At 39.4% G+C, this 17,541-nt stretch overlaps 1 protein-coding gene across 2 annotated transcripts in view; it reads left to right on the forward strand.

Moving 5' to 3' along the window:
• LOC145458074 (DBH-like monooxygenase protein 1 homolog) overlaps positions 1-17,541 on the forward strand; it is a 62,933-nt gene that overhangs the window by 17,577 nt on the left and 27,815 nt on the right. For both annotated transcript variants that reach the window (XR_013921065.1, XM_080336386.1), the window contains exons 11-14: positions 1,893-2,020; positions 3,774-3,848; positions 3,910-4,102; positions 4,484-4,641. Coding sequence is in view for 1 of the 2 variants with exons in the window: in XM_080336386.1 (XP_080192512.1) it covers positions 1,893-2,020; positions 3,774-3,848; positions 3,910-4,102; positions 4,484-4,641 (554 nt within the window). In the remaining variant the exon portion in view is untranslated. The remainder of the gene's footprint in view (positions 1-1,892; positions 2,021-3,773; positions 3,849-3,909; positions 4,103-4,483; positions 4,642-17,541) is intronic.

The raw sequence follows: 17,541 nt of genomic DNA on the forward strand, positions 1-17,541 counted from the left end.
TATATATGCAATTACCACATATTCATTCATGCATTATATAAAATTTTGGTGCCTAGGGTGACCAGACAACAGAAACTTTGCTGACCATCAAAATCACGCGACGTGGGGGCGAAGCCCTCACAAGTTTGGTTTATCACGCTATGGGTGCGCAAGGCAATCGCTTCTTTAGGGGGCTGATGAAGTGCTGTTACGGCCCTCCCTCTTTCCCATTGTCTTTATTAAAGTACTTACAATATGAGTTGGGGGCGGTGGAGCACGATATTTTTTGAAAGGGGGCGCTGGAGGAAAAAAGGTTAAGAACCACTGATTTAGATGCTGTCGCTTTGGTCAGGTCGCTATTTTATTTTATCCGAACATCAGCGTTACAAATACACCATTCCTTGCTCGGTTGCTCGTATTTTCACTTCTGAAGTAATGAGTCATCATTGTTTGTAAAAGAGTCGCTCTCATTACGTCACAAGACATTTCGGATCTTCCTTTTCTAACCAAAACCTTTACAATTACATGGATCCTTCCGGTATCTCTGGAATGGTGCATCCTGGCAAATCGTTTCTGCCGCATTTGCAGCCGCTGGTGGAGTCCTGCTCTAAATTTGGCAGACTTTTGGAAATCATGGAAAAAATTCCATACAAAGCAGCTTTGTATCGCAAGTGTGTACTAAAGGATCGCACATATTTATAAATTGGATAAGATCAGGATCTCATATTTCTAAGAGAACGGAACGTTAAGGGGCTCATATCTCGTGAAATGAATTTATTGTCGATTCAAAAAGGCTTGTAAAATCCAGCTTAAATGCGGGTGTCTTCACAAGTAGGTTGGGACAAAACTTAGTCTAATCGCGCAGTGTCCACAGTTATCAAATTAGTTAGTGTTGCTACTCAAGTAAAAGTAGATGTAACACCATACATTCCACGTCACTTAGAAGTGGAAGTAGCTATTTCTGAGACTTGGCAAAGGCTACTTCGAGTGAAAGTAACCTGGTATATGCAAGTCTGGTAAGTAACACAAGTAAGTCTAGTTTTATGAATTACACTTGGTCGAGGTTTTGCTCACCATTGGCAGTTATTCGGAGGCGGCTGCTGTCCAGATGGCAAGACGTATTTGTGTGACCGATGCATAATGACTAAAAGATTCTATACAAATAGGTTCAGTTTTTAAAAATGTATCAGGATAGGTCTCACTCGCCCAGTTGTTGCGGCAATTTTAGTCAAAAAATTATTCCAAAATCTCCCAAACTACTTTTGCTGACAAAATATAAAGTGTTGAAAATAGCTTAACAAGAACCATAACCACTTTAGTAAGTAGGCTACTTCTATTTTGTGGCAGTACTCGAGTAGGTTTTGCCTTCTTCCACTTCTACTTAGCAGGAGTTGATGGAAATAATACTTACTTTTTACACCTAAAACTTTTTTTGAAACGGAATGTCGGTTTGGGTGTGATTGCATCACATTTATATCACAAAATGTCATATAAACTATGATCAACGATTTCGGTAGTATAAACCTCCGCTTATCTGCTATAAGTATGCGATTCATCAACCAAATCTACTAATACTATATACTTGTTTGTCTATTTCTGCGAACGTGTAAGTATAAAGTAGCTATTTACAAAACACGTCAAATCTAATTCAGGAGAATATAGATTATAGATGATATTACATCTATTTATACTCCAGTACCGACGCTCACCACTTTGACCACCTCCGAACCTGCATGATTGGGGGCTTCGAAATTAGAAATACTCTGAAATACTGTTCTCGACTACAAATGCTGTTACAGCATGACTTGGTTATGGCTTGCTATTCCATGATTCTGTATTCCCGAATCGTTTTCATTCAATGCCATGACTTGGTGAGGAAAGCGATTACAATTCCTGTGCTCTAATATTTGCAGGGAAAATCGGTTCGGAATCACAGACAGACTTGCGAGGCGGCGATGCCCTTGTTCCCGCTATCGAGACATACTACTCATGCCAATACGTCAAGCTGACAGAAGCATATGAAACTATTTATGCTACTGCAGTAAGTGATATTAGTAATCGCTCAGTGCAATGAGTAAGTATTATATATATTATATATAGTATATATATAGTATATATATAGTATGCGCCGGTATTGAGACCATAGCACGGTCAGCAGTAGCCCAATGTAGGGGAGATGTGGTACCGATGGATCACTGGGACCGAAAATACTTTAATAATTCTCTATGATAATTCCATGATTACACTCCGTGAACTTGTCTACAATTGCATGCTGGAAAAATCTTTCCTCACAGACAAAAAATTTCTACGTGCTCGAGCTATTGGGTCTCTGACAGATGTTTTCTGTTTTGGGGGGTGTAAACTAAATTTCGATCGACGCATACATTTTTCTTTGTAACCTTCAACACGGACAAACCAGTAATCATTTTTATTGTGAAGTGTAGGATTTGTATCAGGCTATATAATGGCACCTATTATTTTATTCAATACCTTCCTTTAGTGGAATTTTTCTCGATTCCTACATTCGTAGGGTGCGAACCAATGATACAATAGCCTAATCATGCAAAATAATCAAGCATACTAATCATGCAACAACTGAAACATGCCTACGTACAGTAATTCTTTATGTAATAATTGTATATGATGTTTTATCGCTATAACGAGGTATTTTGAAGTCACAATGTCAATTTTCCGGCAATATGTATGTACCCTCAAATTTATAAGTTCGAGCCTAAATCGAAACGTGATTTTATGGCAACATCTGAGTTATTATTTATTCTATTTTTTGACGGTTGCGACCAAACTTTCTTATTTGGCTTGCTGTAGCTCAGATTATAATACACAGCAAGAAAAGTTGTCACATCTGAGTTTTTAAGAGTATGTCTCAGAGGTTCCCGGGTCGTGAGCCATTGGACCCACCGGGTGGGGACCGATGATACGTTCGAGCAACAAATTTTGAAAGTCCATAAATAATTTTTGAAAAGACAGATAATCATGTATATGTGCGCGATAGGTAGAGCTTGTATCAAAGTGCTGAGTCAGTAAAAGATCTACTGCTTTCGGCTGCACATTTTGAGGCAGCGATCATTTTCCAATTTTTGATCCATCGGTACCACATCTCCCCTACTTCTACTCTTTTCGATCATTCTAGCACTTTTTAAATTGCGGTATTTCAACGGGTTGTGGTTGTTTCAGCGAACAGTAGTCTCTACTCCATCAGGTATATTGAAGACTATGGTTTTAACAGCTTTTTGTAATTTCCAGAGGGACATAACTGTAAATATCAAAATATGCAGGCCATACATCACGGTAACAAAATAGATTCTAGAGATCGCAACATTGCACCATTTATGACCCATATCTCGTTTATTGCGGCGATGAATATGCAAATCTGCGTTTACTATTCGCTATTTTGCGACAAAAGCCTTCCACCTTTGACCCATGCACTTTGTTAAAAGTATCAAATCGAGTATTTCTCAATTAACTCTTGCTTTACCTCTAGTTATAGTACAGCTGCAACTTCTACTGCATTGCTGTTTCTAGTGTACTTGAGTGGATATTTTCAACTTTCTTCTAACCGGGTATAATGAGTAAATCTTCAAGCACTTTTGAAGCCATTAGCAGAAATAACGTTTAGAAGTGTACACGTAGTCATCCAGGGATAAAGCAAGTAGCTGTAGTAGTGCATACAATATAGACCCACTATTCTTACCCTGCGCGATGCGTATGACTGCACTTGCAAGCATTACGCGGGCGTATAAAGCAATCGTTTACCACATTCCGTTGCGCTACAGTTGGAACCACTCATAACGAAAGGAAATGAAAGGAATGTGCATCACATGCTCATCTACACTTGTGATATAGATGTGGTAAGCAGTGGTGAAGTCTCCGAGCGTCAAGCCGCTTCTCATAAATTCACAATCCTTTTAGACGGAGTTCCAACTGCAAATAGATCACCAGTGCATAGGTTCTTTCCAGGATGGGTGCAATAATTTATTAGGGGGATGGGCGGTGGGTTCGAGAGGAATCAGATATCCCAAGAACAGTGAATACCGTCTCGGTGGACTCGACCACCCTCAATATGCAAGAATTGAGATGCACTACGATAACCCTGGAAAAAACGGTAATTTGTAATATAGTTTTAGATCTACGGAGATATCATTCAAGATGAATGAAACTGATATTCAACTGGCATGATAAATTCCAAGCACTTTGAAATTAACCAAGGGCGGTATCACTTAACAAAAGAAGGCCAGTGAATTAAAAAAATGATCTCCTTATTTCAAAATATCGAGAACACTTCTGCCCATAGCACCATCTCTTCGATGAGTTCTCGAAGTAACTGTGTCGCTTGGGCGCCCCTTCAGGTTTAGGGCAATATATTGGACATACATGCAAGTTCCATGCAACGGATTGTTTGGATCTTTTGACGGACGCATTGCAATTTCCTGACCGGATTCTCTTTCAAAGGGTCAAAACATAAGAAAATATTGATTTTCACTAGAAATCCTCGACAATTCTGGAATGAGACTGTCATTCGTTCGAGAGAAGCCACGAGTACTGTCATCTAATTTCGAAATTTCTACTGCAACTATATGGATCCCCCCCGGCGCTACTAGATACAGAATTGGAGGATATTGCGCGGAAGAATGTATATCCAAGGTTTTGTTTCGTTATTATCATTGAATTTACTTACTTCAACTAACTCGATGTTTGTGAACTTTCTTTTGATCTTAAAATAAACAACTTGAAAAAAGAAAATTTAGAGCCCCAATTGAGACACAAGCCGAAGCAATAATATATATATAATTGGATTGCAGTGATACTTGGAATATATTAATGGCGTCACGTATCGTTTTTCATAAATTCATATGTATCAGATGAATATCCGATAAATCAGCCTGTCATCTATCATAGTTTGGATACGTTACTTAGAAAGTAGCGCATCAATTGACACCATGTGATTCAAATCTTATCTAGGTCGTAACCAAATTACAAGGTCCCGAGTTTCAAGTCAATTATGCTTTTTTAGTTTTGACTCGAGTCCGAGTCCAAGTCATAGTGCTCACCGTTCAGTTTCCAGTTCTAGTCATGTTCAACCCGCGGCGCGGTATTGGCCTACGCCGAATCGCCTATCTTTTTTACAAATCCTTAAACACTAAATACTTTTTAATTTATGTGGATTCACGAAATAATTTTGGGCTCCCTTCAAGCTCGTTAGCTCCCCCAATTGGGGGGTTTGGGGTGCTGCAGTTATGGTCCTGGTAACAGGTAAGACATTAATATTACATGAACGTACTTCCGTGTGCGATGGGTGCGTAGGTTGAGCTGTAGCGTAGGCCAGAGTCATCGTGGCCCTTGGAAAGAAGCATACACTCCCCGTTTAAGAATCACTGGTGTAAACGAAAGTTTTTTAATTGTAATTTTAAAAAAATAAATGGGAGGAAATTCCTTTATGTCTATTTATTATTCCGATTCCTTCAAACCTAATTAGTTTGCGTCTGCGTTATTGATACTTGTATTGCAGCATATGGATGATGTGTTACGCAAGTGAGAATTATCCAATCAGCATTCTGGTTTAACAAATATATATATACTGGGAATGATATGCGTTAAAGCATTACTGAATTCAGTACCTGATTATTTTCTGTCGAGTAAGGATTATACAACAATGGCTACTACTAATACTTCATAAGCTGATGAGTAATTGTTGGCAACCCTTCACAATATCACACTAATATAGGGATGGTGCGAACCCCTAAAAAGTTCAGGTTCGCGTGAACGCGAACCTTTTTGAAAGGTTCTGTGTGAACGCAAACGTGAACTTTGCAACTTTCCAACTCTACATTTCAGTGAAGTGATATAATAATGTAGCCATAGCGACGACTCGGGCCACATAAGCCACAATGCCTAATTGAGTGTATGCAGACGTTCTAAACGTCGCCAAATGTATCAACTGAAGCAATCAAATGCCTTAAGATATTCGATTCTTCCGTCGCTTTGTTAACAATTCGACGAGGACTGTCGAGGGAGTATAGGCTTATGCCTTAACGGTCTAGGCCAGACTGGACAATATATTCGATGTCTGACTATTGCTACATTGATATTGCGCAGAGTGTAAAACGGATTTACTTGCTACTGATTTTACCCTATAAACAAGCTATACAGTAGCCAACACCCCAATCGCACGGATTTGGTTTTTATGATACAACAAACATATCGAATCAAGTTGGATCCCGTACGCCAGCTAGATTTTCTACATTAGGCAACGATGTATTCTTTATATCAATTTCACTGACTTTTTGAAAAACATTATTCGCTGACTTCCCACATGTAGTGTATTTCGTTCTTAATATTATGATATTGCGGCAAGCACACGGCTGAGAGTCAGTAAATATTCACACACGGAAAGCTGAATATTTCGGGCAAACTTTTGTAACAAAGCAAGTAAAATATTTGAGATTGGCAAGGTGCATGCTCGTTTAGTGTATATTTCTTATGCTGCCTGTGCCATAGCGCCATGCATAGAGTGGTCCAAAGTTGAAATGCGAAGAATTTCAACCAAAGATGTTATAATGACATGAAAAATTGTAATATACAAAAAAGTTTCACAGTGCAGATTGCAGAACCTACCATGGTTCTTCTGTGAACATGAACCCCTAAATTGCGGAGGCTCACACACAGAACGCGAACGTGAACCTCATGTTCACACAATCCCTACACACTATTATAGTGTTTATACTACGATGGTGATATGAGGTTCACGTTTTCGTTTAGTGTATGAACTTTGAACAATTTGAGGTTCGCGTTCACAAACGAACCTGGTAGGCTCTGCACTGTGAACTTTTTTAATACATTGCAATTTTTCACGTCACCGTAACATCTTTGGTTTAAGTTCTTTGCAATTAAAGTTCGAACCATTCTCAGTACGACACTGGTGTTTTGACGAGTCATGTTTTCAGTTAATCAGTTTGGATGTTTTAGTGAATCAGTTTAATTCAACTGTCCTTTATTTGCATTCCGTTATTCTCCTCGACAACTCTTAATTGTTCTGTTTCATTTGATGATTGGTTAATTGAATTGTTGCGCTGTCCGTTCTCGTTTACCTTTATGTGTCTCTGTTGCTGTTATTTCTTTCTCAATTCAACTGTTATCGGAAGAGCAAGCAATCTTGCGAATCTTGCCATTTACATTCTGAGCAAGCTGTTCCGTATTATTCGTTTGGACTGCTTGGATTTGAGATCGGAAGAGATTTGATACGCAACGGTTTGACTAGTTCAAGCCAGATTTAGTGTGTAGCAGACAGGATCTGACACCTGACAAAGCGCCACTCATTGATTTCAGTGCCGCGTCGACACAACTGATAACAGGACAAGAACTTAAACACCAAAACAGCATGCACCTTGCCAATTTTGAAAATTTCATATTCATTCTTTGAAAAGTTTTCTCGAAATATTCAGATTTCCGTCTGTAAATATTTAGTGACTCTCTGCTCTGAGCTTACTCCGCAATCTCACAACTTCAAGAACGATATCTACTAAATGTGGCGAGATTGCGTAGTGGTATATGAAACGTATCTGTAACACAAAAAGGTTGCGGCTGCGTGTCCGACCAAGCTCGACTACAGAATCCTATTCCGGTCGTTTGGGATACATATTGGCTCCTCCTCGCATGCAAATCCGCGTAAGTGGTGTCACAAAAGTCTAGAAATGGGCCGTGCTACAAGTCGGTAGATATGGAATCATGATAGAGAATCAGTGATTGCCAACCTTTTTTACTTCGCGACCCACTTTTGATCCAAATTTCATTGCTCGACCCATCTGGCGCCCTTTCGCGAGTAACGTTTAAACCACTTCTCTCGGGCGCCGGTTTTTATGAAGACAGTGCGTTACAGTTATCTGGTCTTGCCTAACGTGAATATTTTCCCGAATTCATAATGACATTCGGTCAATGATATTGGCAATTGTATATACTACTATACGACAGTGATGGGATCAAGTCACTACCTTCGAGTCACGAGCCATTTCGAGTCATTGCATATTTTGATTCGAGTCAAGTCAAGCCACTCGATTTTTGAGCTGACTCGAGTCAAGACGAGTCGAGTCAAGTCACAATTCAAGTAGGAGTCATGATTCCGTCATTGCATTTTGCTAGCTGTCTGAAATACAGATTGAGTGGTCATTGGTTTTGAACTGATGAACGAATACAGAGGTAAATATGCACACAAGAAGGCGCTGTATCGCTCACATACATATACGTAGAACTGCTAAACTACGTAATTATTTGCATAGCCTCAGTTTACAGTTACCAGCCAAAGTTGAGAATAGAGAAACGAATTAATAAGATGCAATATACATTACCCATTTACAAATTGATGTGATACAATTCGAGCCTGGGCCAATGGTTGAGGACTCTATAAATCATATTCGATTTCAATTTCAATAAAACTAGAGGTTTGGTTTAGGTGGGAACAGATATGGACATTTTACTATACTAGTTTACGACAACGTAAGCTGCAAGCTTCGATCACTTCGTTTGCGGTCAATTTATTTGTGAGAGAACAATGGAGGCTCAGTAAAACGCACGATCATTGAATAATTGGTCGCTCTCACGGGTTCCACCAGCGTTTCGCGAACAATCCGAACATATGCAAGATACAGTGATTTTTATGGACACGGATTACTTGATGACTTGAGATTGACTCGTGAAATTTGTGTCGATCACGAGTCAATCCACATTTCTGATACGCCGAGTCAAGTCAAGTCAAGCCATTTTATCAAAGTGACTGGAGTTAAGTCAAGTCATACAAAAAAGGTGACTCGAGTCTGACTCGAGTCAAGTCATGACTCGAGTCATCCCAACACTGCTATACGATGGCAATATTTGAGGACAGCCATTTAGGCGCCTATACCCAATGGACAATTCGGCATATATATACCGAAGGTTTCGATCCTTTTAGGCAGACGTTTCCTCACTGTCGATCTCTTTGGCAGCACATTTCGCGGAGTCGCATGTTCGCCGAAACTTGATATGTCATGATATGTCGTGGTGCTGTAATGGCTGACACTGAAAGGCCTAATTCTATAAATCATGCGTAATAATTGAATAGGGAGATGGGTGCCCCTAATAGAACCAAGACATCTAATGATGTCAAATCGCACTGCGCGAAGAAAATTTGAAAGAAGTTTAATAATTCTCCAAACAAGTAATAAATTCTGTTGACTCATGAAATAATTTTTACCCCTCTTCGAGCTCGATGCACCAGTTGGGGGTTATGCGCGGTAGGGTCCTGTATGTAACAGATGATTACAGACGTGAAAGGCTTATCTAGGCTCCTCGCAATCTGATCTGCTTAAGCGAGTCGAGTCGAGTGATCGAGTATCACCAGGCCTGTTTATTTTTGGATTTCTCCAAAAATAACAAAAAATAGCTTAGTTTTGGATGTTTTCAGATTTTAGTTTTGGAGAATCTCCAAAATTAAGAAATGAAGGCGTTTTTAGCCCTATTACTACTGGAAAACTTCACCAAAAGTATATTATTATCATGTATTCATGTCCTTCAACACATGGACATCATCAGTGATCTTGATCTAACTTTCCATTACTTTCGTCACATAGTCTTTGGTCTGGAGAATGCCCTCGAAATAAAAATGAGTGAGTGACGCCCGGTACAGACCCTTCTCCCAGTTGATTTTCGAGAAATCGGCTTCGACCCTCGCAGTTGTGGGAAACGTCGAGCCATATGGGTCAAAAGAACTGTCGGATGGCTTCAAACTATATAATCTTCCAAACCTTTGCTATTGACAAGCGCTCGTCAATAATGCGCTTGAAAGTGACGTCCATTCTTTTTCGGAGAGACATGGATAGGAATTGGTCTTAGATATTCTGGATCTACTCAGGTGTTCACTTGTTCCACAGCCCACCCCGGTGTTTGTCGATCAATTCAGTGAGCTGTAAATAAAGTAGCCTATATATATATTATATATGTATCACTGTTGTTTATATTATTAGAATCTAAAAGAGCAAGAATTGTCTGTTCTGTCCTAAGAGGTTGCACCACTTGGTGTGATAGACAGGGCAGGACCCTTTCGTTGTCGGCAACTTCAATTTTTTTAATGCCGTCGAGGAGCCCTGCAATAAAGGCTGCCTCGAACGTGGACGGCTTCTCTTCGTCGGTGTTCTCGAGAAGGTCGAGGACTGCACGTGCACACCCCTGATCCTCCACAAAGTTGCGTGCCTCAGTGAACTTGATAGTCCAGCACCCTCTGACCAGAATACATTCCTTGTCGCGGGTGTCATTGTCCCAGTCCTCAGCTGGGCACCAAGCTCGGAGGCGTTCGACCAGGCGATGGGGCTACTCCTGTAGCTCCACGATCAGATGGTCAAGTCCCTGAAGCTTCGTGACGGTGGTGCTCAGTTCTGTGGTCATGCGATCGAGAACGATCCACCACTGCGGCGAAGGTGCGCAGGCCGGACTTTTCTAGTTTATAACTCCAAGGAGTTTGGTACGGTGTCAAGTCAACCAATTGGTCACGTTCTTAATTGACCACCACCAGGTGTCAATAAACTTGGGGCACATACTTTTCATCTCTTGGATCAAGTCCTGTTGCCGTCTGAGGTAGCCATTCAGTCCCATCATCGTGTGCACGAAGTGATTGTTGTAGAGGTGGCGGAATTCGGCCTGTGCCACAAGTTCCAGTGGTGCAGCCCGCACCACACTCGCACGATTTCATACCATACCGTCTCTTCAACCCTTGTCACCGTGCTTCTGATCCTTCCAGTGAGTGGAAGTACTTTTAGCGTTTCGAAGACCCCCACCCTCACAATATTGCTCTTTTTGTGTGTGTTTTTGTGACTTTCCTGGTGTTGTTTCATCAGTATTCACACTGCTCTGACTCGTTTATTTCATTAAAAAACTTGAAAAAACATCACCCAAAAAAAGCTTATTTTTGGATGTTTTCAAATCTTAGTTTTGGAGAATCTCCAAAAATAAAACCCAATATCCAAAAATAAACAGGCCTGAGTATCACTCATTATAACGTCACAACAAAATGTAATATGTAAAAGTTCCAATATGTACCTTTTGTGCCACCACAAAGAATATAATGCCCGTTATCTAGCAATTTAAAGATACTTTTGGTATTTCTTCGACCCTACCGATTCCATTGCACTTAGTTAAAATGTCGTAGGAGGGTCATGACTTCAGAAATGTTTTTCCAGTATCGGTCGTATCTTTGTATTATATGTTTTTTTATGCTGCGATACGCCCAATCAAGGTTTCAAGGCTCACACAGTGGAAAATAGCATCCAAACAATATCTCTCGTTGATAAAATAACTTTCAGTTGCGAGGAGCGTATAATTTCATTACTCGAAAAGATCGTCTTTTGCTACTCGACTCGAATCATTAAAATAATTACTCGATTCAGATTCGAGTACTCGAATCATTGTGCCCAGCCCTAAATACGACAAACAATAACAGACGAGAAATCGCGAATTCAATCAGCAATTCGTCTATTATGTCGCACACGTCGAACTGGTATTTACTGCTCAAAAATAAAGCTCGAAACGAGAGGTAAGGCACAGATGGGCCAAGCCTTCCCATTGATAACGCAATTCATCGTAAATAGCTTATAATTTATTATAACTGATATTAATCGAATGTAACTGTCACACTGATTCCGAAAATCTAAATACTGATCGACTTCTCAGTTCTCAAAGTATTCGGCGGTAACATAACGTTGCGACACACGCACACATTTTATCACCGGTAGTACAGAGCTACTTACCAATCAAGAACAGGGATAGCAATGACGTTGTTTTTAATTCGAGTTTGTAATTGTGAATATCACGTCCGCGGAAGTTCATTTCGCGCCGTAGAGCAGGAAGACAATTAGTATTTGAAAACTGCGTTGCGATATGAGCGTCACCATGTCTGCTATGGTGTTTGATTAATCAACGTATCTCACAATCCAAGATTTCGAGTTGGTCACATAGAATTCCCGAGTGATATTGGTCGCCAACGTGAAAGCAACTTAAATTTGAGGATTTTGAAAAGAGGGGCTCCGAGCCCCTAAACCTGAAGACGGCATTGTCTTTACCTATCAAAGACATGTTTATACTGCCACGAGAATAATTATTCTGGTCGTGATGAAAATTTACTAACAAGTCGGTGCAATATTGATCAATTCAGTACAAAAATAAATATTTGGCAAAAAGCCACACGTTATACCCAAAAGAGCCATATATGGCTCGCGAACCATAGGTTCCCGGCCATTGTTGTGCACTGTACATTACTATATGACTTAACAGAAATGTAGGGTTTGAATTAGCAATATGACGCCACGTGACGTCATCAGTTTGTGTTCAAGTTCACATAGAATAGGGTTACCATACGTACTCCTTTAGGAGGATTTGTCCTTCTTTTTCTGGAAATTGAAAATGTCCTCCGAGAACGCCTGAAAGTCCTCCTTTCTGGCGATTCGTCCTCCTTGACAGCTTTTGCAGTTGGGATAATGGGCAGGTTCAATTGAAAATCGGCCTAAATGACGTGAAATAGTTAATATGGAGGTTCGAGCGGGTCATTCGGGAGTCGGATGAAAGTCATAACTTTTTTTAGTCAACACCACAAAACTAAAGTAAAAGGAGACTAAATGGGGTTCGAGTATAAGTGATGACTTTGTTTTAGTAAACACAACAACATTTCCTGTAAATATTGTAAAATCGGCAGTTTTCAGTTTCGATCAACTAACTTTTATGATTTGGTAAAAGTTTCCTCCTTTCCCGATTGCAAAACATGGTAACCCCAACACAGAACCTTTCAAAAAGGTTCACTATCACACGAACCAGATTTTATTTGGGTTTTTTGTTTTTGTAGTATTCATTGTATTTGTCGACTAATATGGTCATTTACACCAGGCCGATATTCATTTTTTCCGTAAAAGCCGACTTATAGCTCGACCCACTTCTAGGCTTTTTGTAAGACACCGCTTACGCGGATGCGGTGGCGAGGAGGAGCCTAGATAAACCTCCAGCGCTTAGATATAGGAATTCTGAAGTCGACCTTGGTCGGACTCGAACCTGCAACCCATTGGTGTTGAAGACACGGACTACACCACTGCGCTATCTCGCTTTGGGTTCAAACCATCCATAGTTGTTAGCATACATATATCATATACTGTCAAACGCGAATATTGCCGATATTAGTTATTCTCTCATGTTAGCCTATTAATTACACTGGTCAACACGCATTTTGGTGCCAAGAAAGTTTCAACGGTTTTAAGGTATATTTTTAGGTCGCTGAATCCAAAAATGACATTAGTTTTTCTGAATTGGCTCGATTAATTTTTAAATATTCCATATTTTTGGTTTGAAAAGTGCTAAGAATACGCAAATTGTGACAAAGTTAAAATGCTCTTTGTATACTACGATCTTTGTATACTACGGTTATAGGATATTCTTATGTCGCTGAATCCGAAAATGACATTGCTTTTCCGAAGAGACCCTATTCTTTGAGATATTCCACATTTTTGTTTAGAAAAGTGCTCAAAATACGCAAATTTTAGCATAGGTAAATTTCACTTCATACACTACAACTTCGATGAGTTCACATCTGTATTTTCAAGTGAGTGCATAAAGTATTGATCTACTTCTGAAGCCATATCGTTGAAGACTCAAGTAGTATAAGTACCTGTTAGCGATGTGGGAATATAAAAGATAAACAAAGACTTCCGGAATTGAAAATGCCGCATTTTGGAGTCAGAAATGTTGTATTTTGAGCTCCCTGATGGTCGAAAATAGGCCTATCGGAAGTCAGAAAAGTGCATTTCGGAAGTCACAAACGCTGCATTTTGAGCTGTGTGATACGCTAAAACCGTCCGTTTCGCAAAATATAATCAATAAGCAGACACAGGAAATTCAGAAACGCGGCGCGTTGTGCATTTCATCGCAAGTGGATTTTGAAAACATGTTTTCGAGCGCGACCTATATTCCGTGCGACAAATCACTCTGGTATCCGGCCCGCTCACATCCTGAATTGTTTCCCGTGAAAACAGCTGGTTGGATGTTTTGTACGGCGACAGTATACTGTACGATCGTAATATGGTATCGAGTATTATGAACATACCAGAAATAATCGCTCAGTGCCAAACTGACTCACTGTGTTAAGTATATCACAAATCACAGATGTATACATTTAATGTGTTTATTAGTGACCCGTAATCAAGCTCTTTACAAATGCACGAACAATTTTATCATTCTCATATTTTCTATCACCAAAGTAATTTAGATACTGTTCAGTTGAAAAACCTTGACATCTTTTAATCAAATATGAAATACAATGATCAGCGCACATATCAGATTTTTTACTTTGAAGCTGTTGCCTGGTAACGCTGAAGTCCTCTGGGCCTAGAAACTCGAGTATCTGGGGTTTTAGTGGTGGGAAACCAAGGGAATCATGGAAATGAGTAGAGTTATCGCCATATACACACACCCAATGAGAACCTGGTAACGTTGATTCGTCGTAATTGATGACAACAGCAAATTTCTGGTTAACTGATATTTTCGGTAGCTGATCCACAGCGTAAGTCCCTATGAATAGACTTTTCGTATCAGGATGATTGAAGAGAATATTATTAATCTCATCCGTGTTCATATTTCTACGACCTGTCTTTTCTGGTTCAGTTGTAAGAGGTGTTGATACTCTTTTAAGCAAAGCAATGTCACAGACGTTGGTAGTGGCTTGGAGGTTGTCAAAACTAGGTGTACGGTTCCAGTTTTGTGTAGTTGGTAACACCCTAAGCTATTGTCTGGGGTCAAATCACACACGAACAGAGTATAACCGTTCATATAGTCGGTGGGTGATATATTTAATGGTGCCTCACCTTCCCACCTGCCTGTCTCAGAAAAGAGCATCATATAAACTTCTAAACCCCCTGATTTATCGAAATCGAAATGAGTCAAAGTAATTACTCATCGGTGCATATACGACTTGACATAAACATATTATGTTTCGAGTACACAAGATTTGATTACCCGGTCAATCGCAGAAGAGAATTAATTTATCGCAAGTGAATCGGTATATTACAGTGTAAAAAATATCGGAATGTCAGCAACTCTTACGGGTATAGTTATTACCACATTCACTAATTTATCCGGCTAACTCGTCATGATCATTCTTGAAATCAATGCAAACCTGGTCACTGACTTGAGTTAACCACAAAACAGCATCAATTTTTTAATTCTGCTTGTAGCTGTTGGATTATTCGCATTCGTCGATAGAGAATATTATTGAACTCGTAAGTATGCTATTTCAACGAACTTTCGTTTTATTCCAACCGCGAAAAATAACGTCTAATCGTAAGACTTGAATCAAATCACACATTTGTTTGATGATAACACACATACAACAAAAACATTCTCGTGATTTTGTAAACTGGTCATACTAATCAATGCATTTGCCAATATTAAAATACAAGTCGTCAGACTCTTTTGTTTAAAGTATCATTTTGTAAACTGGTCATGCTAATCAACGCATTTGTCAATATTGAAATACAAGTCATCAGGCCCTTTTGTTTAAAGTATCATTTCAAAATGTAGAAATAGATTTGTTGTTGTCTATGTCAGTCATACAAAATTACATTTCTGCGAGACCGAGGCAAAGTATTTTTTATTTGAATAAAACAAATCATTCATCTTCGACTTGTGGTCTTAAATCACATTCGACAATTCATCACGAATGCATTGAAGCGAAGTTAGGAAAAAAGTTGTACAACAAAATTTTTGAAAACAGAGTTATTACCATCTCCATTTGTGAATCTACCTAACACAATCGTGAATCGATGTTTCCAAGTACACCGCAGCGTATTAAACTCGCTAGAGTTGTCAATGTAAAATTACGTATGTGTTCGAATTTCGTAATGAAATATTCTTGATTAGGAATTAATTTATTACTCACCTCTGTATGTATTACAGAATGCTATAATGTGCTTGCTAAGATTTTACAAATCGGTCAGTTGTAATCGCAAGGGTCAAATGTAAAGCAACAATATCGTTAATGTTGAATTTACATACCAACACAAAACATATTTTAATAATTTTCGGTGGCAAGTCGTTATTGATACATTTAACAATCGGTTCAATATTTTATTATTAGAGTGTGTGGTGAGAATTGAAACACTTACGCGCATTTCCGGGTTTCAAGATATCACACTATACGAATTGACATACCGCCGCTTGATTATTGCTTAATCCGTTCGCACCATTTCAGAAACACGTTGATCATCGCAAAATCAATTTCGAAAATGTTTGTTACCGTTATCTCAGTTGGATAGACTTGAGTTATTTGTAGAACACGCACTATCAGAGAAATCAAAAACACAACCTACGTGGAAATATGGTAAATGTGTTGGTTCATTAGTACTATTGATATAACTTTCCCCATTTCCATTCGGTAAAGTGATTTTCACCACAACACTTAATCACTAAAAGATCTTACTTGGATGTGGTTGAATTCTTGAATTGGCGCTTGAAATCGAAACCCTGGATTGGTCATGACATACTATAGTTGCGATCAAAACAAGGGATTGGATGCATAAGCACTACTATCTGCAAGGCACCATCGAAGGCCAAAAAGTGTACAAAAAATATGCAAACCAAGTGACGCATATGAAAGAAAATGCTAAAAAAGCATACTTCCAAAAAAGATTTGAAGAGTGCTCCAAAGATCCAAAGAACACATGGAAAACCATTGGAGAAATTATCAACCTAACTAAAGGTAATGCTCCCAAGAGTGCTGATGACATCGAGCTACTCGAGAATGGCAGCATCATCAAAGACCAGCTTGCAGTAGCAGAAAAGTTCAATCAGTATTTTTGCAACATTGGTCCGGATCTTGCAGCTTCAATACCAAACTCCTCCGATGACTTTCTCTCGTACTTGAGTCCTGGCCCTCAGAAATCCATTTTTCTTGAGCCGACAAGTAAAGGAGAAGTTGCGATCGTATTATCTGAAATGAAAAGTAACAAAGCAGTAGGACCCGATCTCATCCCAACTCACTTTCTGAAGCTAGTCTTTAATATTATTGGTGATGTTATATGCATCTTCTTTAATGAGTCGATACGTCTAGGCATTTTCCCAGATGCACTGAAAACTGCCAGAGTAATGCCAGTGTTCAAGAAAGGCTGTAAAAAGCTAATTTCTAACTACCGACCAATATCTGTTTTGCCAAATCTTGCCACGGTTTTTGAGAAACTGATTGACTGCCGACTCAATAACTTTTTTGAATTGAATGCAGTACTGTCTCCGACTCAGCATGGATTCCGATCCAACCACAACACCAACCATGCAATACTATCAATTGTAACGGACTATTACAAGACCATCAAGCAAAAAGAAAGTGGCTGCAGCATTTTTATCGATCTCCGCAAAGCTTTCGACACAGTTAACCACAGAATCTTAAGATACAAGCTAGAACACTATGGAATCAGGGGTATTGCAGCAACTCTACTTGAAAGCTACCTGGCAAACCGCAAACTATTTGTTAAACTGGGGACATTAAGAACGACT

Source organism: Botryllus schlosseri, chromosome 2 (assembly GCF_051294905.1).
Source record: "Botryllus schlosseri isolate E-star chromosome 2, Bs_hap1, whole genome shotgun sequence".
NCBI classification, from domain to species: Eukaryota; Metazoa; Chordata; class Ascidiacea; order Stolidobranchia; family Styelidae; genus Botryllus; species Botryllus schlosseri.